At 40.6% G+C, this 23,360-nt stretch overlaps 1 protein-coding gene across 11 annotated transcripts in view; it reads left to right on the forward strand.

Moving 5' to 3' along the window:
- KMT2C (lysine methyltransferase 2C) overlaps positions 1–23,360 on the forward strand; it is a 192,889-nt gene that overhangs the window by 48,712 nt on the left and 120,817 nt on the right. For all 11 annotated transcript variants that reach the window (XM_064638459.1, XM_064638481.1, XM_064638474.1 and 8 more), the window contains 2 exons: positions 764–852; positions 14,234–14,372. In XM_064638459.1, the coding sequence (XP_064494529.1) occupies positions 764–852; positions 14,234–14,372 (228 nt within the window). The remainder of the gene's footprint in view (positions 1–763; positions 853–14,233; positions 14,373–23,360) is intronic.

The raw sequence follows: 23,360 nt of genomic DNA on the forward strand, positions 1-23,360 counted from the left end.
CAAGCTCTTGGCTCCCTTTCAAATGGGCTGCTGAACAGCTGGGAATCTGGATGCCTGGGCTTCTCAACAGCCCACCATGATAGTCGCTGAAGAACCAGGCAGGGAAAAAAGGCTGGAATTTTGTAGCATAAACCTGTCTGCTTTCCATCAGACCTCGGTTGAAATTGAAACAAATCTGCCAGGTATTTTAGGTTTGACAGGCCGTCCTCACGTGATGACTTTTTTAATGGGATGACATCCAGTCATCTCTCATAACATTTTACTTTACGCGTCAAAATATTTGTTTCACTGCAAATAATAAATGTTTCAATTTCATTGCCTTAGCATCATTATTATTCTGTAGAAATTTCATCCAAGGATGCTCTGGATGGATCCATCTCTATTTTGTGGTAACTACTGGCCAGACTTTGGGTAGTGTTATCTCTCCTCTTATGTTGAGCAAACAGGGTTCCTTGTGTCTTAAAATCTGCCTGTTTTAATCTATTGTTTGATCAGTAAAAGTTCATTATTTTATTTTTCTTCTGAGAATAATCAGAGAAACATAAAGGGCAAACTGCTGATTCAAGTGTACCTTTCTGAGGACGTTACCTAGAACAGGAAAAAAGGGAAGGAAACTTCTGATTTGTACGAGACTGAAATCATGGGTTAGCTTAAACGTTACATAATTTAGTGCTGACATTTACCCCTCAAAAAGAAAGTATTTAAATCCTAATTTTAAAAACACTTTCAGTCTAAAAAGAGTTTTTCCTTCTTATGTTTGCAGGCCTCGGAGTAGAGGAAAAACTGCAGTGGAGGATGAAGACAGTATGGATGGTTTGGAGGCAGCAGAAACAGAAAACACTGTGGAAACAGGTACTGAGAGTATAGTGCTGATGCTGTCTGGGTACTGTTTCTCTCTCAGAAATGCATTTCATTAGGCAGGACTTTGGTAGACAAGAAATATTTCTTTAATTTTGTAGTACAAGGTGTACATTTGGGCAGATATAAAAGTAAAAAACCTACATTATTTAAACCTATGTTAATTTTATGTTATTTGAACCTATTGTTTTTAAATAGTTTAATGGGAATGCCTTTTTACTGTAGATGTGTAGAGGTTCTTTTTCTGCTTTTACAAGGCTGTATCTAACAAAAATAAAAGCTTTGAAGTGATGGCTGCTGCTTGTGGAATACCTGCCAAAATACACTGTTGCTTATTGACCTGTATCTTCAGATAACTACAGCAGATTATATACCAAAGGGATAACCAGGATAACCCAATGTTAATTCTTGCTACTGCTGCTTAGGAAACAGGATAAATCTCTGTTCTTGCTTTTGTAAATATTTGTTGTGGTGGTACCCAGATGCTTCGGTTACCAGAGGGAGCTCATTGTACTGGACTGAGTACTGTTGAAACAGTTTGTGATTTCTGTTCTGGCAGTTCAGGAGCCTAAAGAGACAAGCAGATGAGCCAACACACGAGATAAAGACCATGGTGAGGAACTGTCATTTCTTTGCCAGGCACATATCTGTAGCCATTTGCCTGTTTTTAACCAGGGACAAGTTGCTGTTTGACAGAAAGAAACCTTAAACAGGCATTGACACATAAGGGTTTATAAAGTTAATTAGATGGCCCTGTATGTGTAATGAGAAAAGTGGAAGGAGGCACAGAGACACAACAGCAGACACTGGTGGTCAGGGCAGCAGTGGTGTGGAGATGCCACCTGAGTTGAGGGAGTTGTCTGTTCCTCTCAGAGCTGCTGAGTGAAGGAGGTAGAGTTGTGGAGTCCTTCAAGAGGAAGACAAGAATCTGTGCTTAGTGTAGATTTATAGAGAGAAGAAGTTGAGGAACTCAAAAGAACCATCTTTGCAACAACTTTTATGTATGGGCCATGCAGGAACGTGGCTGCAGTGGTGACAGCTGGAGAGGAGAAGGCTGAACTTCTCAAGTGGATGGAGGATGAGCTTTGACTGTATCTGCTGGTCTCTTGCTTCCTACTTGCTCGATGGTGAATGATGCTGAGAAATCTTTGTGCTTGTGACTCGAGGCTTTGGGGAGTGTCCTGAGTGTTAAGTCACAACTTGTGTTGAGTTTGTGTTGTGAGTGGTATGTGGAGGGAGTCTGGATTAAAGCTTAATACAAGGATGTTTCATTGTTTTATTCTGTCCATTGTTTTTCTGCCCCTGCTGATAAACTGTTGGTGAACTTGGATGGTCTTTTGCAGCTTCTACAAGTAGGTTAATAACATTAAAGTTAATAAAGTTTAAAGTGAAAAAGTTGGTGCAGGTGTTTGTGTATAGAAAAACAGTGCCCTATATTCCATTTACGGCTTCCTATCCCCTGTGTTAGAAACAGTCTTATTAAAATCAGCTAAGGGGACAGAAAGTGTTATTGTAAGTGATAAGTTTTGTAAATTTAAAAAAAAAGAAGAAAACCAACCAAAAAGAAATACAAGCTTAACAACTGGTAACTACTGTGTAGGGAATTCAGTGATAGCTGTATTTTTTTGGCTTTTGTCATTATTAACAAAGTTCCTCAACAGAGATCTGAGAGCATTTCTTGCTTCAGAGGAGAGAGGGACACAGATAATTATTTTGTAGGCTCCAAGACTGCATATAGATAAGTCTCTCCATTATCTTCCATCAAAATCAACCTGACTGTCACAGAGGGCTGGTGCTCATTCTAAAGGTCCAGGCAGTAGTGGAGCACTGTGCTGGAAATCCCAATGGACAAAGACTCCTCTGAGTCTGCTGCTGGAAGAAGTGATGCACCACCCCTTCAGTGCTGAGCTCAGGATGGATTTGCAGACTGTACTCCTAACTGAAAATATGCCACGTAAAAACACATAGGTCTGAAATCCCATTTTTACAGGGGAACCGAAATAGACTTGAAAGAGCGTTATCGTGTTGAGCAATTTGAGAGAGACGGAACCGCAATTATGTTATTTTAAAAGTTGAACATCATGTGACTTGCTAGAGCTTTAATCATATTAGTTGAAAAGACTGCTGCCTCTAAAACTTATTCTCAGCACTTACCTGTGTTAGTAAAAAAGTGTGGGAGAAGGAGTAATCCCAGTTTGTTGCTCTGTGTGAAACTGTTTTAATTAAATTACAGTGTGTTTGTGTACTAGTTTATCGATTTCTGCTTTGACTAAAAAGGTATTTTATTTTGGTTTTTTGTGAATAGTGGACTTGCCAACAATTTTCTGCAGTAGTTGGCAAACCAAAACAGAACATAGTAATATTACAAAACTCAAGATGAGATTGAACATCCTGATGTGTGACATAGTTTGAGTCTCTGTGTTTCTTGCTTCTTTTCCATTATTTGGTTCATATGCTGAGAATAATCAGGAATTCTTTTACTGTGTAAGATTTTTGGTTTTTGTTTGTTTGGGTTTTTGAGCTTGTTTCTGTTTTGTTTTATTTATGGAGTCTAGCATTACTGGTGCCCTTTTGTGAATTAATTAAGTTTCATAAAATGTGAGTGTTGTATTCAGTATAATGAGCTCTGCTTTTAGGGGAGGGAGCAATGCAGGAGGAATGAGAACTCTCCTCACAGGAAGGGAAAAATGAGATGCCCCATATAATCCCACTTAAAGAAGTATTTTCTAGCTGTCAGGTCTTTTATGGGGAAAAAAGCAGAGGGTGTGCAAGTACCAAACATTATTTTCATTTGTAATGTTGGCGCGAATGTTTATTATAAAAAAAAAAGGCAAAAATTCTTCTTGAAGGGGCTCTTTTACAATGCTGAGGCACAGCTATTTTAATTGCAGTTCGGGAAACAAGTTGCTGCCCTTCCCAAAATTCTGTAATCTCACATGTAAAACGAGGCAGAATTGGAAGCAAAGCAGGGTAAGGCGTGTGCTGCTCTGATCATTTCAGTATGGCTGGTTATCCCTGCCAACCGCCGTGATTCCTGAGCCCTGGCTGTTTTCTGCCAACTACCAGGTTCACTTTGGTATAGAGGAATTCTTAAGGATGGAAAGAGAGCAGGGATTTGGAATTGGAAAAAGGAAATTTTGGAATTTGGAAGAAAGATCTGTTTGGAGCAAAGTAAACTTTTTCTTGAAAAAATGGTGCTGACAACTACTTCTACTGAATCAATGGATTTCAGCCTCTCGTAAACGTCAGGACAGACTCCTGTCCTTCACCCACCAGCCCTGTCTCTCTTGCTGATCCCTGGGCTCCTCCCTTAGTGACTGTTTTGCTTTTCAGCTTCTTGTTGGTCTTTCCATCTGTCTCTTCCTTCATTTTTCTTCACTGTGGTTCCTGCAGTGATATTACATTGATATTTCTCTGTCCAGCTGTTGTTGTTTTATATCCTTTCCATTGTTTTAGCACCCACAGCATCATAGCATGGTTAAGGATGGCTAGGACCTCTGGAGATCATCTGGCCCACCCCCTGCTCAAGCAGGGTCACCTAGAGCTGGCTGTCCAGGAATATGTCCAGACAGCTTTTGGGTATCTCCAAGGAATGAGAGTCCACAACCTGCCTGAACAATCTGTGTAAGTGCTCAAGCACCCTCACAGCAAAAAAGTGTTTCCTGATGTTCAGAGGGAACCTCCTTTGTTTCACTTGGTGTCCGTTGCCTCTGGTCCTGTCAAGACCTTCCAGCCAGCACCACCTTCCACCTGTCTAATTATCAGTAAAACACTGTAGGATAGTTCCCTGGGGAATAATATGTTCTCCTGTAGATCCTCTTGTGTTGTTCCTCTCCGTAAGAGTAGTTTTCTTCTGATGGGTGAGTCTCTAATGGACAGAAAAATACAAGCCAGAAAATTGTGGAAAACGTGTGGCTTTGTGCACACACTTATAGGCAAATATAGAACTGCTAATCTAAAGAAAGAAAGAATATACTAAATACCTCATGATATACTTTCTGTAGGTTTGGTGCCCCTTCTGCTATTAATGAAGACTTGCTTCTGCTCCTTTCCCCCATCTTCTGCTAGTTTCAGCAAGTTTCTGTACTTGGTATTTTCTTGGCTCTGCATTTCAAGTTCAAACTAAATTCTGTGTGTTAATTATTTGATTATTCAATTTTTCTCCTTTGAGAACACTTGTGAAATATCTCGACTCATCCTAGAGTCTGCAATTCTTCCCATCTTTGTGTCACATAAAAATGTTGGGATTCAGATATTGATCTGGGAGAAATGCGATAAGACAGGTTTCTATGAACTGCCGAGTGTCTTGGGAAATTAATAGTAAATCCATCAGGTATTCTGTCTACTATCCATACCATGTCAAACAGTTCTTACAGCACTACTTTCTGTGAGACCCTCACCTCCTCATGGTGTTTGGAACTTCAGAATTGCTAACAGAGCAGCCTGGATGATTTTATCAACCAGTATGTCCTTGCCTGCATTATTGTCGTTGGTAACGTTATTACCAGACCCAGTCATGTTGCCTGACCAGTTGATTTCTTGTTGGACTTCACATTAAATTCCTGAGGATGTGCCTTCCTCCAACCAGCCTCATTTGTCTCTGGGCAAAGCACAGAAGGACCAGAAACAAACACTTCTCAGTGATGGAAAGTTATTCATGTAGGGGCTGCCAAGGAATTTTGAACTAATTCAGAATCTCATCAGCTTTGAAGCAGCCTGAAAAACACTTTTATAAAGAAAAAAAAATCTTGCCATATCCTACTTATTAGAGGAAATACAGACATTCTTTGCAGTGACATGAACGATACTGAGTAGAGCCTCTCATTAAGACAAAGTAAAACACACCTGAGAGCAAGTCCTGGTTTGGGTTAATCAGTGGCAAAAGCTCTCAGCCACGTGTTAACACCAAAGTTGTTTTAAAATCCACTTTGTGCTTTTCAGGCAGATACTGAGGCCTCATCACTTACTACTCATCCCTTCTAAAATTAATGAAAGGAAAAATTAACGCCACTGAGGACTTGCTTGCAGATTAAATTTGTCCATAAATATTTGCAGCAAATATGTGCTTAGAAATGCATTTAAATATGTTTTGAGGCAATTAATATTCTATGTACTTATTAGAAAAGGAGTAGTTTATTCTTTCTAATGCTGCTGACTCCTACCTGTCCAGCCACTGGAAAAATTAGCAGAACTGAAGCATGTTGTTGTAATTATTGTAAACATCTTATTATTTTTGCATTATATTCTGGTAATTTGTTTGTAATGAGGAAAGCAAACACAAAAGGAAGTTATTTGATATTTGCCTTTAAATCATTACAGGCAGACTCGATAATACTATTTATCATCATGGAAGCTTAAAATAAACCATTTAGAAAAATCTGATTTTTTTACCTTCTGACTGATATCTCTGTCTCAGGTGTTTTGAGAGCTGGTGGAATCTGTTATTTCCAGATCAATTCTACCTTTGCTGGGTTTTTCATCGTGGAGGTTATTTCTGAAAGGCAACTTCTTTTTTTGCTTATTTATTCAATACTGGTTTTGCAGTTTTGATATCAAACTGTGCTTTGTTAAACATAACCAACAGGTTTTGGAAATTTTCAAAGACTTAGAATATTCCACTTTTCCATTACCTCAAATCTTAACCCTGCTGCTGTGTCATTAGTGACATGATGGGAGAGTTGGTGTTGACATTACCAGTCAAATATATTGAAACAGTAGCATGCATTTCCTGATGGGAAAAAGGGCTGTTCTGTGTATGTTGTAGTTCACAGAATCACAGAATGGTTTGGGTTGGAAGGGGTCTCAAAGATCATCTTGTTCCAACCCCCCTGCCATGAGTAGGGACACCTTCCTTGTTCTATGGACGTCTTAATTTTTAGTGATGCTGTGTTGAGGCTGACTCTTCAGTGTGGTAGAAGAATTAGAGAAATTCACTGCTGATGAGTTAAAATCATATATAAACCAGGCTGGTGTTGGAGTCCCAGAAGCATCAACCCTGCTAACCCTTTTCTAGGTCAGGTACAAAGGGGAAGAAAATAGTGAGTAAAATAAACTTACTTAGGGTAATAAAAGAGGTGCCCACCTGCAAGGCACTGGAGAGTGACCATAGAAAATGAAATGACTCCTAAAATTCAGTAGTAGTGCCTGTAAAAGAACATGCAGGGGAGAATCACCATCCTAATTTTGTATAAACAAAAATCACTCTCAAATAGCTATTGCTACCTGAGCAGGTGGTGCTTTAGTTCTTCTGAGAATTGCAGAGCTTTTAGAAGTCAAAGAAGGAAACAAATTCTAAGAATTACTGGCACAGGGATAAGCAGAATAGAGCATCAGTGACGGTTTTGGTTTTTTTTTTCTTTTTTACTGTTGCTTTATAAATCTTTGGCATCACTGCATGCTAAATGCCATGTGCAGTTCTGCTTTCTCTTCTCCAAGTGGATGAGCTGTAATTGGGAAAGTACAGGAAAGGCCAACGAGTACGACAAGAAGAAAGTAAGAGCTTCTCTGAGGGGATCAGTTGAGGTAAAAGCCTTCAACCTGAAGTGATTTCACTGAGGAGGAATTTAATAGGGTCCCACAAAACGATGAGTGGTATGGAGAAAATGAACAGGGCACGGTGATTCATTGTTGTGCAACACAAAAAATCAGGGGACATCCAGGTCGTGTTCAGAAAGCACAAGGGCCAGGTGCATTTGCACTTGGCATCTACTGCAATTATAGAATTCAGTGCTACTGGATGCTTTGGGCATGAACAACTCGACATGGGTTTGAAAAAGACCTGAACAAACTAGTGGAAAAATAATTGGATGAGTGCTGTTGAATACCACTCCTAGCTTGGGAAGCTCCTCAGTCCATGGATCATTGGGAGCTGGTTACCCATAATATGGTGTCATGTTTTTAGAGTGAACAAAATTGCTGTTTAAATGGTCTTACATTGAAAATCTTATTGCACAAAGTTATTTTCTGTATAAAATATATTTAACAAAAAGAATAACTGCAAACTTTCTTCTTATCTCCATATAACATCTGTTGCAGTAAGTAATAGATGGAATGGTTTGGGTTGGAAGGGACATTAAAGATCATTTGGGTCCAACCTACCCACCATGGACAGGGACACCTTCCACTAGACCAGATCACTCAAATCCCCATCCAACCTGGCCTTGAACACTTCCAGGGATGTGGCATCCACAGCTTCTCTGGGAAACCTGTGCCAGTGCCTCACCACCTTCACAGTGAAGAATTTCTTCCTAATATTAACTTTAAACCTACCCTCTTTCACTTTGAAGCCATTACTCTTGCAATGTCCCTCAGAAAGGCAAAAAAAATAGATAAGTAGTGGTTTTAGAAGAAACACATGCAGCACTAGCAAAAACCCCCCAAAAAACCACTTCTGATGTGGTTGTACGTTTCACTGTTTACTGTTGTGAATAAAATATTACAGTGTTCACCTAAGATGAAAGAAATGTGCCTCTGTCCATGTAGAAGTGGCTCTTGCATGTGGTTATTACTGTCACACTTAAACTCTGATTTGCTTTTTCCCCCGCTGTCTCCCATGATGGTTTTCAGCAGGCAAGAGTACGTGGCTGTGAGCTCAGTGCAGCCCAAGTAATGGTGACAGCCATTAACAGCCATCACTCTCTGTGGGGCCTTCAGTAGTCCTCAAATTGTGCTGGGGAGGTTTAGATTAGATATTAGAAAAAATTTTTTCACTGAAAGGGTTGTAAAGTGTTGGAACAGCCTGCTCAGAGAAGCAGTGGAGGCTCCATCCCTGGAAGTGTTCAGAGAATTTGTGGATGTGGCATTTGAGGACATGGTTTAACGGTGAGCACGGTGGTGCTGGGTTGATGGTTGGACTTGATGATCTTAAAGGTCGTTTCCAACCTTAACAGTTCTGTTTCTATAACATGCCTTGGCTTGGCTCCCTGTCATCCCAAAGGGTTGCAGGTGATCTGCAGGGGCCCAGTTATCTGCAGTTTGTCTGTCCCAGCTGCTAAAACTTGCACATATGAAGTTGTCGTATGTCAAAGATTCCTGCACCCGAGTGATCGCTGCATGTGCCAGTTTGGCTTCCCCAGACCCTGACAGGAAGAGTGGTGTTTCTATCAAACTGTGTCCAGAACAGTAACAGAATTATGAATAATGACTAGTGCAAACTTGTTTTGTTCCTAAATTGGGTTACTGAGTGAAACTTGGTAATTACAGTACTGGATAATGGCGTACCCAGCTTTCAGCTAAGTACCTGGGTTGAGATTAATACAGTTTAATAGTTGAAATAAATATTAATAATGATAGTGATAATGATGATAAAAAGGAGAGAGAGAGAGAGAGAGGAATAAAACTCAAGACAAACAAATGATGCTCAACACAGTTTCTCAGCACCCACTGACCAATGTCCAGCCCGTCCCTGAGCAGCCATCGGCAGCTCCTGCCCAACTGTCCCCAGGCTTCCAGTATCTAAAGGGAACCTACAAGAATGATGGATAGGGACTTTATACAACAGCATGTAGTACACTGGACAAGGGGGAATGGATTCAAACTAAGAGGGAGTAGGTTTAGATTGGATATTAGAAGGAAGTTCTTTTCTGTCAGGGTGTTGGGGTATTGAAACAGGTTGTCCAGAGAAGTTGTGGATGCCCCATCCCTGGAAGTGTTCAAGGCCAGGTTGGATGGAGCTCTGAGCAACCTGGTCTAGTGCAAGGTGTCCATGGCTGGGGGATTGAAACTGGATGATCTTTAAGGTTGCCTTCAACCCAAACCATTCTGTGATTCTGTGATATACTGAGCATGATGTTCTGTGGTATAGAACGTCCCTCTGGCCAGGTGGAGTCAGCAGTCCTGGCCATGTCCCTCCCATCTCCTTGTGCACCTTCTCACTGGCAGAGCACGGGGAACTGAAGTGTCCTTGATTTAGAGTAAGCACTACTTAGCAACAACTAAAACATCGGTGTGTTACCAACATTTTTCTCATCCTAAATCCAAAACACAGCTGTGTACCACATACTAAGAAGAAAATTAACTCTGTCCCAGCCCAAACCAGGACAGATAGGCATTTTAAACTGACAGTTTGCATTCCCTTGTTAAGATTTCTTTTCATATTGTTGCTACATTGGCCTGGTCTTTCATCTGTCAAAACTTCTAGGACTAGAGTGTTGTGGTGGTGTTTGTAGTTCTGTAGATCCCTGCAAGGCTGTGTAAAGCACCCTGTCCCATTGCCTGTTTTCTGACACAGCACTGCCCCTTCCCTGCGCAGAAGTAGCTGTTGCATCTGCTGGTTAAAAGCTTGTCACTCCCTCTTGCAGAACATCTCAGTAAGCAATAGTTTGAGACCCCTGGAACGTCCCTGCTGTGTTTGGTGATGCTGGTATTTTCCAGCCTTCCATACTTTCTGTTCTTGTGAAAGTTTTGGAAGCTCGTGACATTTGGTTCGCTGTCTGCCAGATCAGCAGTAGGTCTGACAGTAAAGCCCCAGCCAGTAAAGTGGTTTAACAGTCAACCTGCTGCATCTAAACAGCAGTAGAATATTAATTTTATGTTTATGACAGCTCTTTGGTTTTTCTTTTTCAGCGTCACTATATACTGACAATTATAAGATTTTAAAGAGGGTTTTTTTTGTAGGAGTTCTACAGTACTTTCAGGTTTTGACTTGACAGGTAGTTTTCGACTATTTAAAAGAAAAATTTTTGGATATGCTGGTGTCTTTTCATTGCCTGATTGTCATGGCTGAGCCCACATATTTATCTCCTTATCTTGTTGCAGCTTTACTCAAGTAGCTTGCAGAATAGGGTCTTGTGATTACTAGAAAACAGAAAAGGATTGTTTATAGCAAAAGAACATTTTTAGATATTTAGTCAATGTTGCTTCATCACATTCCCAAAGGAATACTGTAAATTTTATCAATCTCAGTGAGTTCCCTGCATATCTGTCCCCTGTTAATGGGGGGAATTTAATTTTTTTCCCCTACTATTTCATATCTCCATCCTTGGAGATGCTCAGAAACCATCTGGTCATACTCCTGAGCCGCTGGGTCTGGTGGCCCTGCTTGAGCAGGGCCTTGGACAAGGTGACCTCTGGGCTGCCTTCCAGCCTCAACCATGCTGTGATTCTGTGAGTATTACCCAAGCTGTAAAGCATGTGGAAGTCTCAACCCTTTTGATGACTCATGTGGATAGGAACTTTACTCCTTGTAGTATTGGGAGATTTCTTTTAAACTTAATAAGAAAAGAAGGCTTTTCTATCCTCACTAGCCAGGTGGGGAAGAACTATGGATGTCATTGTCTTCAAATAATAAAAAAATTTTAAATGTAAATTTTTCTAGTATTTTCCTAATGTTTTAGAATAGTGACATTAAAAAAAAGAGTTTAGAGACATTTTGGAATTGTGGAATTAGCTTTTTTAAATCTCAGTCCCCTCCTTGACTCATTATGCATGGGCAAGACCTCCATTGTGCCAGAAACAATCATGAAGATTCAAAATAAAGCCTTACATATGAATCAGCAAATGAGCTTCATATTTATTAATCATTCATGGTTCCTTCACTCCCAGTGACTTCAAAGTAGGTTGCCATAACCAAATATGATGAGTGTTCATTAAATATATCGTGCCACCTGCTTCCAAGGACATCTCTGAGGTGTGTCTGAGATGTCCCTTTGCTGGGCCAGTGCTGGACTCCCCTATCCTAAGAGTTTGACTCATGAAATGCATTACTGCTCTTCTTCCTTAAAACTTCCACAAAGTTGAAGTCTGGCACACACAACTAACACACACACTGTTTTCATCATGCTACTTAGTAAGCACCAAGTTTTCAGTCTTCCCGCGGCATATTGAGGCACAGTTTGGTTTATTGCAGAGACAGCAGTTGGGATGTTGTTTGTCTCATTTAGTATAATTTGGGTCCCTCCTTCTCTGGAGAAGCAAACAGCAGGGGTAAAAGCTCCATAAGGATGTAAGCTCAGATAGTTGTCATGTGTAGTGAAACAATCTGTGTCTTCTCACACAGTCCAGGGTTCTTGAGGGAGTCCCGTGAACTTCGCCTTCCCAGTGTGGTGGGTGCCCACTAATGGTAATGAGATGAAAGCTGGCAAAGAGTAAATGGCTGAAAGTTTCTGCAGGCACACAGTAAAGCAAAGTCCCTTTTGCGAAGTTTAACTGGGTTAAAGAAAGTCGCCAAGATGGATCAGAGCAAGGCCGCAGTTTCCGGTGGTCTTCCTGGAGCTCCTCAGGCGTGGTTGTCCCGGGCTGTGGTGTGGGTTTTGTTCCTAGTGCTTTGGCGTCTGTCTGTCTTCCAAGTGTTTATGTTTTGCTCTCTGCCTTGAGGTCATATTTAGAAATTTTGGGGTTACTGGCACAAAATTATCCTTCAAATCCAACCTAGTTGGAAACGCACTGCAGGCTGTTGTGAATGGCTCCGCTGGATGCTGACGGTTTCAGGAATCGTCATCCAGGAATGATTGCAGGGATGTTTGTTCAGATGTGCCAAAAACTAAGGGGTGTGGGGTTTGGGTTTGTTTTGTTTTGTTTTCTGTACGGAGCCATTTACTATTACAAAGGGTGTGTTCCCAACAGGATATTTATTTAGCATCAAATGATCATCCAGCATTTTGTTCTTCAGGATAGGTTGGTGGAAGGGATTTGACATGAGCCATTTGGCTTTCAAACAGGTAGTCATTTTTGGATGTTTCAGATGTCCAAAACCATTTCAGATGTATATTACTGAGTAGCTTAACTGAAATAGGTGAAACAATTTCAGTTTACAGCAGCTCCAGTAAGTACCTGGCACACCCAATCATGACCAGGAATTTTGTTTTCTTTTTTTCTTAATTTTATGTTTCTCTTCAGTATGGTTTAGAGAACTTCATTGAGGGTTTTAAATGTTATACATTGTCTTCCTAAATGTGTTCACTCGAGGTTAAAGAGTAATTTTACTTCAATCTCTGTACATCAAACAAGACAGATTTACCCTTCTCCATGTGCTGTAGTGGGCACATGATTTCAATATTGCAGACCAAGCTGTGCAGCTTTATGTTCTGAGAATTTTTCTCTCTTTTATTGTTTTTATGTATAAGATTAAAACTTGTAGGAGGTTTTTGTGCATGCCCACCCATGTCACAGATTCTCCTAACGATCCATTTCTCCACTTGAGTCATTTATCCTTTGCAATATTTGATTATATTTTGACATGTTGTGTATTAATTTGTTTAAAAATATGACTGTATCTTCTGCTTAAGTCTTCTAAATTATCTGCTACTTTACTCTTACTGAACTTGATTGCAAGAACTGTATGCATTGGCCTCCTAGCTCAAACCTGTGTTCACTGGAGGCTTTAGGGGGTGTGTGACTCAGGTGCAGGTCCTTCCTCTAGTGCTGCTGTGGGACAGATGTAGCAGCCATGGACCCAGGCAGGATGAGGCACTTGTGTCTTAAGCTGGATATGCCAAAGCTCATCTGCCAGAGTCCTATATAATTTTTATGTTATTTAGGTTTCAAAATAAGGTATGCAGAAGTGCAGAAACACCACATGTTGTTGCTCTGCAGCCTTGACCCTTGTTACTGTGCATTCTGGTGCACTTGGAGCAGCACGTTGCCATGTCCTTCTGGCAAACTCCTGACTCGCTTTGTGCAAAAGAGGAAAGGGAATGGGAAGAGGATTTAAAGTTGCACAGATGGTGGCAACTTGGTGTTACATGTTTCAGAGCATAAACAAACTTTCTAGGCAAATAGTAGCACTGTCGGCTGTAGATGTGTATATAAGTTTCTGTCTGACAAATAAGCTAAATTAAAAGGATGCTGAAAAAATTGGTTATATTCCTTCAGATCAGAAGGAAGTTTAAACTGGCATAAACTATATCCTTCCTTCCTTTACCTCTTCAATGCTGTGCCAGCACAGTTAGTGTAACCAGGAATGGACTTTGTCAGGGAATTGATCAAAGTTAAAGCTAATGTGGGAGGAAAAAAGGTTTGTTATATCCCAGATTAGTGTGCTCACTGTGGTGTTTGCTCAGGGCTGACAGAGCAGGTGCACGAGAGGAGATGTGGGGAGAAAGGGAATGTCTAAAACCCCAACCTCATATAAAAAGGTTGTCATTGAGCAACTCTCCCCCTGCCCTGTTCCTCATTGCTTATTGAACAGCTTTAGTTCACAGTGAAACTCTGTGTTATGGAAATAATGTTATAAGCATTCGATTTCATATTTTAGCTACAGATGGTAATTTCCTACTCTTTTCATTTTGTTCTGTCTCAGAAGAAAGTTACATGGGTTAATCTGTCCATAAATAAAATGGATGTTTGCTGCACGAGGGGAAGCTTGCAGATGGATTTTTTTAGCCTAAATAAGTAGATAACATACTAAATGATTTTTTTTTCCTTATTTGTTGAACAGAAGTCAAAGAGCAGTCTGCAGAAGAGGATGCCCAAGCGGAAGTGGACAGCACCAAGCAGCTAACACCAGTCCTTCAGCACTCAGTGTCCGAGGAGTCTGCCAGCTCCACCGCCTCCGTGGGTGTGGAAGCAAAAACCAGGTGAGGGAGCGAGGAGGAGGGTGCTGAGTCAGGGGCAGGGCTGGGAGTCATGGGATGGGGTGCAGAGTGCTCGGGGCACAGGGCTGGGACGCTGCTGGCGCTTTGAAGTGCTGGCAGCAGCAGCAGCAGCCTGTGCTTGGGACCGAGGGGTTAATTGGTGTGTGGGGAGAGCAAGGTGAAAAGCACGTTCCATGAGTGCTGACCTCAGACTGCACTGGTAAACCCTTGAAATACAGCACATTACCTGGTTAAATTAAAAGAGGCATAAGTGATAGGCGATAAAATGTGATTACTGAAGCTTTCCTCCTGCGCAGGGAATGGTGTATTAGCAAATATGTATGAAGTTATTTTTGGTGTTTCAGCTTGTGTGACTGTATTTTCAGGAACAAAGTAAACCAAATCTCTTATCATATCTACTGTGTTCTTCCTTATTTCAGAATTTGTAATAGAGAAAATAGCATTTGTACTTTTTAACTTTTTATTAATATGAATTACCCCAAAATCATTGAAAGTCTTAATTACATTTTATGAGGGAAACCAGAACACACTGTGTGATCACTGTTGAAATGGTGCCACAGAACTCCAGTAGAGCTTCCCTCCTGAAGCTCTGATGACAGCTCCTAACCCAGTAGCAGGTCTCTCCTGCTGCAGAGAGTGCTGTTACCAGCTACCAGACAGTTACAGGTGTAATTATATTTTGACAGACTTGCAGAGAATTGTCGTCATCACTTTACTTCCTCCTAGTCCAACACAGAGTGTATTTTACATGCACAAAAAATTACTTAATCTACTTGAGCCATATATAATTTTTATGTTTTATGTGCTCACAAACTTCTTAAGGTTCCAAGAGCTACTTTCCTTCTTATAGAGAATTTCAGTTAAATAGCTCTTGTGTGTACACCTGAACGAAATACACAAAAATTTCTATTTTTAATGGAATTTTCCAAAGCTGATGTTAAATTGCAGTAGATATGTAGAGCAACTTGAACTGAACAGCTGTTTTGCTTCACTATTTGACCCTGTTTTGGATCATTTGCAAAAAATTTAGTGCTGTTTCATCTGATCTCTGTTCTTCTCAAGGTTACTTTTTTGCTGTTATCATGAATATTTGATTACAGCACTTTCCATAGACATAAACTGGTTTCTTAAAAGCTGGACAACAGTCTTCTGAAAAGACTTCTGCCTGCTTCTGAACCAGCCCTTATTTGCCCTCTACTTACTCTTCCTTCCAACTGAGAGTGTTGACTTTGATTAGTCAAGATGGAATGGCTGTTACAGGCTCATTGCTTTGGCTGATCAAAGCATTAAAAAGCTGGGTACTGTTAATTTTTAATTAAAATAATAGTGATAATACTCTGTCTCTGAGACTTTGGAAAGAGATGTACTAAGGAGATATGAAACAATTAATTGAGAGTCAGAGGTTTCTCTGACTCCAGGTAATTTTGATTCCAAATTTGGATGCAGAATTGGGGTGAGTTGCAGAAGTCATTGATGTTCTCATAACGGTGGGGGAAGAAAACAGATGTCAGGGTTTCTTTGGGAGTAGGAAGACTGGATTCTGGGGGCTTGACTCTGTTTTCTTAGGAGAAAATACAGCATGTGGAATAACATACACTGACAGCGTTGGGTTGTGTAATGGTGGGAGGAAATGCTTCAAGATTTAGGATGAAGTGTGACTCCACAGAGACTAAACCTGTAACTTGGGGAAGTAGATATTTGAAGCTGATTTCCAAGTAATTCATACTCATCAGCTTCGCCTCTTTTTTTGTAAGCTTTTCTGTTTCTGTTTTATAACACAAGTAACCTTTATTTTCCAGTAAAGTGGAATGTTTATATATTTAAAAATAACTTTAGATATGTGAGACTTAGGAGAATTATGACAGTATATTGTAACAGACAGTGCAGAAATTGCCTAGAAGACAGAAAAGAATCCAAGCCTCCACCAGAAGTAGATGTAGGTGTAGGTGGAGCTACTTTTGCATCACTTTTTCAGAGTTGAGTATAAGACAATTCTGGGTTTCTGTCTTCAGAAATCAAGATAAGAGAGTTGGAGAAGCACAGGACATGAAATGAAGTCTTTCCTGTGAAATAAATTATTTGCAACTGAAAAACAATGATTTTGACATAAGATATGTCAGAACCAGGATGGAGATTTAGTAGCTGATAGATTAGCCAAAGCTTGGCTTGTCTATTTTTCTCTGGATCCTTCCTGAGATTGAGGCTAAATAAGAGCATTCAAGAGAAAGGCAAAGAGACATGGCCAATACTGGAACCTTTCTGAGGTAGGATATGGGAGTCCAAGAGAACTATTGACTGCAAATGGGTTTGTGGCAGGGAATCGAGCAACACATTTAGTGTTAGTGCTCAGAAAGCAATATGTTTAAAAACCTTTAAAATAAACAGAATCTGAGCCATATCGGGGTAGGGAGGCTGAAAGGGGTGAGGTATGTGCTTGGAAGGAAGGAGTGAATTATTGACCACATGTGGGGAGGGGCAATAACATCCAGCAAAGATAAACTCCCAAGCCTGGCAGTGGCAGACGTAACGCTGCCAGCTCCGATATATCATGAGCGTCACCGGCTTTGGAGCCTTTTCCTTTGGTTGTTCCCTTTTTCTTTTTATAAGCCTTGTGAGAAGCTTCTGTCAGCCCAGGACTTATGGCTGAGTGGAATCCAGCTTCTTCGAAAGGAATCTGCTCCTTTGGTTTGTGCTGCCTGCAGGGAGCAGGGGAAGTGCAGCCCAAGAGGCAGGAAAGCAGCCAGGAGCCGGCTGTGACTTACAGCAGAGCCCACTTCCACCTTCCTCCCCTGCTCCCCACATTGTCAACCCCAAGCATTAAAAGCTAACAAGAGTGGCCTAGAAACAATTTCATAGAAGAACAAAACACCTTTTCATTCATTTTGCTTTCTGTCTGCTCCCAGAGACTGTAAATTGTATTAATTGCACATTTTCTGTCCTTTTGCCATAATCACGAAGGCGGAACATTCTTAAAATAAATAAGTAGAAGCTGAGATTTTCAAACAGCTTTTTTGATTTTGGTACTTTGGCCTGCTAAGTATCTGCTCTTGTGAGCCTGTTGCTAAAACTACAAAAAAACCCCGAAACCCTGGCAAAACACCTTCCTGCTTTCCTGCTTCACTTGTAATTGGACAAAGCACTTAATTTTCATTCCAGACCAATTGCACTATTCCCCCTTGCTTTATTGCTGCTGCTAAGATCAAATCTGGAGTCTGGAGATGGAGGGCTTGGGTGCTTTATTCCATCAAAAAGAAGTGGTTGGTGAACATCTGTAGATTGCTTGAACAAAGGAAGTGGTGGAAAAGTGGAAAAGTAGCAGTAAACTTCTTTATCTTTGTTCCTTCTTTTTCTTTTTTTTTGTTTTTTTAGTCTTAAAGTGCGTTACAAAACTTGCAACTCTCAGAACACCACTTGGTGGAAAAAGAAATTGTGGAGTGGCAGAGAGAGTAGATAATCTGAGCAGAATAACACTGCAGTGATGGAAGGAGAAGCTAGATCTTTGGGCAGGAGGAGTTAGATAAAGGATTTAATATTAAAATATTTTTAAAAATTATTAAACTTGCAAAGTCAAGCACATGTTTTAGGAGATAACAATATTAAGATTAATTTTGAAATTGATTATTTCTTTTCATGCTCATATATTACAATACAATTTGTAGTTTTACATGGATATTTTTCTCCAAGGATTGTTTCTGCAGAGGATGGACCTTATGCATGACATAGGGTATTTGAAATCATTGCAGAGTTTTGCCTTTACCCTTTCAGATCTAGATCCATTTAAGCATTTACAGTATCTTCCTGTGAAGTCAGTCAGTTACTTCTACATCTGGAAAGTGGACATAGCATTCCTTTGTGTCACAAAAATTAATTATTTAATAATAGTGAAGTAATATTTCAGCATTATATCAATGACCTGTCTAACCCAGAGTGAAATTACTGATTTGGCTTGCAAGGCACAATTAAAGACTAATAACACACACTGAAAAATGAGGAAAAAGTTAAATATTTGCTGGTTGTGTATCCTGTCTGTTCATGCATCAACTAGGGAAATGGTCTCCAGAAGAATTTCATAACAGATCGTTGTTAAAGCAGCTCCACCATAGGGCAGGAAGGGACCTTTGGAAGTCATCTCATTCCCCTCCTTTTCCAAGGCAGCTATCTACAGCTGTCATTCCTGACACAAGCTTACATAAACTGCTTTTAAATCTTCCAGTAATAAGAACTCCATATCTTCCCTAAACAGTCCCTTCCAGTCTCTTCTTTGTTTTAACTGTTGGAAGCACTTTCCTCACGTCTAACCCACACTCTCCTCATTCTGGGTTTATTCCATTACTACTTGTACCATCTGCCAAGTATAATGGAGGACAGATTTGTGCCAAAGGGGCTTGGTTTACTTCCCCAGCATGCTTTACCTCGTAACAGAAATCCCAAATTTGTTGCTACTTTCTTTGTAGATGGTGTTTTCTTGAGCTCCAACTCTTCCCTCTGGTTTGAGTTCCTTCCAGATGGTCCGTGTCTCTCTCAGAGCACAGAAGGCGTGTCGCACAAGTGGGGCCAAAGAAGGGTTTCACAGGCACTGAAATCCTGCCTTTTCCTTGGGCGGAACGATTGCCATTGTGACCATAATGTATTTAATGCTCTCCTGTACAACTTGTGCCTTGTGGAATTTGACACTGTAATCAGTGACATTCATGACTGGGCCTTTAGGTTGCACAGACCTTTGTGATTTGCTCCGTTTCATAGGAAGGTCCAGCCACACAAACCATCCTTAGAAATGTCTCTTGCCCGGTGTGAGCAGGTGCTCACAGCTGCTCCAGGTTTCTGGAGTCCCACTCTCAGCCTCTCACAGATGTTCTGAGGCAGTTTTTCTGTCTCTCTCCCATCCTGCTAAGGCTGCTTGTCTCCACCTGGGTCTTCCTGCTGCTTACACACAGCTGTCCTGCACGGGTGGGCAGCCAGCTGAGCACTGGCAGGTCAGGTCTGATGCCTGGACAGATTTTCTTTCCTCAGGGAGATGGCAGACAGACAGAAGCACCCCATGAGCGGGATGTCACGACTGGCAGTCTGTCAGGCTGTGCTGAAGGACTGACAACAGTACTTGTTACAACATGGGATGCCTACTTTGTCATAGGATTGCAGAGATCCATGATAGTCACAGGCGATGGTGGGAGTCTGGGATCTTAAGTTCTGTTCCAGTGTGGAGTGAATACAGATTTTTCATACAGATTTTTCATTTCTTCCAATAACACCTTTTCTGTTTTGTTTTTTTTTTTTTTTTGCCTTCAGCTTTCTTTGTCAGCTACTTGTCTTTTTTCATGTTGTTGACTTCTCTTCATATTCCCATTCTCTTTATTTTTCTAATCCTAATCTCTGCTCATCAGTTCTAATCATCATTTCAGTATCCACTTAGTTGTGGTTTATTCTTCTTTGTCTCTCCGCCTGATCTGCAGTTTCCTTCCCTCATCTCCAGTGGCTCACAGACAGGTGTTTGTGACATGATATTTCTTCTCACACTTTAACCGTTTTCTTGTTCATTTTCCTTGTTAGCTGTGACTCTGTTCTCTTCTTGCTTCCTTTGGCTTTCTGTGTGATCTGTATTATTTCCCACAGTCAGTAGTCCCGTTTCTCCATCACCCTCCATTTCCCTCTCCCAGCAAACCCTCTGTCACGCCCTGCCCATTCATTCATCATTCCTTCCTCCCTTCCATATCCCAGCTGACTGAAAATACAGGCAATTTAAATGGCAAAATCTGCACTCACAGCATCCCAAAGCTGTAGTTGCAGATATGATCCCTGTGAGTGTGTCTGACCTTTGCCAGAAGGATGTTCATTCACAGGGTATGGATGGTGCATCTGGAGTCTGCTTTCACACAGGGACTGAGAGAGACTGGAGTGTGATTAGTGAAGAGAGAATTTCTGAGCTCATAGCTTCGATGTGCTAAAGCTCGGCTTGAACACATGTGATCTCCTTGGTGAGGTTGGAAACGTCGAGAGAAATGAGTTTGGACTAATTTTCATAGGCTTACAGAAAGTGTATCTCTAACTTCAAAGATGAATGTAGTAAAACTTAAAAAGTTTTTCGCGGAACAACAGAAGGATTGATCAAAGATCTGAAGTAGCTCCCAGTTAAGCAATTGAGAACCATTCTGTCTGTAAAAGATGTTACAGAAGGAAGATAAAAAGCTTCAAAATCATAGGTGGCTGTATCCTGGCTGTTCAGTTTCTTTTAATGCAAGAAACTGAGGGTCATCAAATGAAACTTTGCAGGGTTAGAGGCAGAATAAAAGGAGGCGATTCTTTGCACAGCAAATAGTTGTCTAGAGTGACACTTCTTGCCAAAGGATGTGGTTTGCTGAAAATTTATGTGAGGTTAAGAACAGACTGGGCAAGTTCATGAAAGAGAAACTGAGAAGGAGTATATAGGAATCACAGCTGACAGAGGGAGGCCCTGAACTGAAAGTACTGGGAGTCATGGATGGTATCATGTCTGCCCTGCTCTTTAATATCCTCTGTGCATCTGCTTACCCTACTTTGATGAAACTTTCTTGAAAAACTGCTATTTTAAACCAACTTGGTATATGGTAAATTTTAGTAATTTTCAGATAGTAAGACCCTACTTAGTGTTTGTATGGAGTTGGCTCCAAGAGGTGCTGGCACCTCTGTGGGTTTATGTGGGTTTGGTGTGATTGTGGCCACCCCTCGCTGGAAGGTTGGGTGGGGTTTGAACAACCTGGTCTAGTGGAAGGTGTCCTGCAAGGGGGTTGGAACTAGATGATCTTTGAGGTCCTTTCCAACCCAACCCATTCTATGATTTTATGGTTGATTTCCTAAGAGAGGGAATTTGGCTTGAACAGACAACACTTTCTGAGTACAAATACACACCAAAGTAGGAGGCCACAGAACTTTTTATTCTTGAAGTTTTATCGGTCAGAGGTTGATTCACCTCTCAAAATTGCATAAAGTATCACCTTTCAGGTATACTCCCAGTTGCAGTCTATATGGGATTGTTATTTGGGAGTACATGTCAGTTCTGATGGACATTAAAGAATGATCCATATGGCCTTGGAGTAGGACCTCTAAATTCAATTCATTCAGCATTGACATTCTGGTAACCCCTCCTGCATTTAGGGTATGTGAAACCCTAACTGAGCTTTAAACATTTGTTTAAATTAAAGCTGACACATACTGATGGTGAATAAGAGCATATTTTCTAAATTTCAAAATGTCAGTTAAATGTGTTGTTTTGGTGGTGTTTGGAGGGTAATGTTTTCTTTCTTTCAAATGAGAAGAGTATCATTAAGTTGATTACATGGCTGTAGAACTCCAACTGTGCTGGTTTGAAGAAATTGGAAAGCAATTATTGCCTAATGCAGTTTAATTGCTTTGTGCAAACTTTTAAAATTCTTCACCTGGAGTTCATATGAACTCCCTCCTGCCTCCTTTTTTTTCAAGGAATTTTGCTGCATAAGTTAAATATTAATTTCAAACCCAACTCTAACAGTGTAATAGTGTCAGACCACTTCACAATTTCAAGTTGTTCTGTGATTCAGTTTCTTATTGGAAGGAGAACACTTAGTGTGTCAAATGTTTAAATACAGCTTTCAGCTGAGAACTTCTGCTTCTTTTTCTTTGTAGTATCTCCATGTTGCCCTTTGCATCCTTCTCTATCCTTAGTATCCTTCATTCAGATCGGTGATTTATTGGGTTGTTAACCCTGTGTCAGTGTGAAGCCATTATGCATCACCTAATGAGGCTTCTTCAGTCAGTTTTCCTATCAAGCTTCTTCATTATTGTGGTCCAGGTATTTATAGCATGTTTAGATGAAGCTGAAAAGCTTCATCTGAATCCCAGAGTTTTAGAATAACTTCACGTCTGTGAATATCTCACATGTATTAGAACTCACAGTGATGCAGACCTCTGGTGTTGTTTCAAGCCAGAAATCTTTTTTTTTTTTTTTTTCACTTAAAAGGCAGCTTGTGGGTCTTGATTTGAATTTACATAAATGATACAATGGTGGATCTTCAGCAAGGAGAAAAACAGTTTACTCTTTAAATAACACAGCATAAAAGCAAAGGCAAAGTATTTTATGTGTTAACAGAACCTGGCAGAGCTAAATAAATAGTAGGTCCCCTGTAGCATTTAATTTAGCCTTTTAGCATATGTTAAAACTACTAACAGGGTTAGGTGGGAGAAGAATTCTCATGGCCAATTCTCATCAGTCTGCTTCGGTAATCAGTACAAACAATGCTCTGAAGTTCTGTTTTGCTCCCATATATTCAACTTTATTGTGCTGAGCTTAATTTTCGTTGTGAAAAATAGACGTTAAAAACATTTTAAGTTTCTGTAATAACTAGTGTGTGTGCAAAAGACATCCTGAAGGCATTTCCAGACCTTGATGAAAATTAGTGCGTAATTCCTTCAAAAACAAACAAGCTCATAGCAAAAATTACATGATACCCTCTTCACCTTCTATTTCAACCCAAAACATGAATGCAGTAGATCTTTATGCTTTCCAAGTTGGTTTTCTGTTTTAGCTTTAGTGCAGTTGTTATTGTGGCAAATGGCGGTAGTGAACATCTGCAACTTTGTATTTCATGTCGAGGCGATGGCTGTAGCTGGTGGATCCTACCGGAATTGCCATGCCTTGGGTTTTTTCAGATATAATCCATCGACTTTTCCTGTTTAAACAACAAGAATGAGTCGTTTTTATTGTCGTTAATTGAAAAGGTGAATGCACAGCAAAAATTCTTTGGTAATCCCTGTGCCACAATCGGCTGGGAAGGATTTCGGAAAAGCTAAGAGGTGAACATCTCTTGAGCTGAATCCATGAGTTTGTATCTCTGCTGCTAACAGCTTTCCTTCATCTCCATGGGATGCTTGGATTCCCCTGGGCATGCTCTCCTGAGGGAAGGGGACCTTTAACACCTCCCTGCAGAACAGGCGGCTGCAGGATTTCCTTTAGTCTGCCGC

The sequence above is a fragment of the Pseudopipra pipra genome, chromosome 1, assembly GCF_036250125.1.
Source record: "Pseudopipra pipra isolate bDixPip1 chromosome 1, bDixPip1.hap1, whole genome shotgun sequence".
NCBI lineage: Eukaryota > Metazoa > Chordata > Aves > Passeriformes > Pipridae > Pseudopipra > Pseudopipra pipra.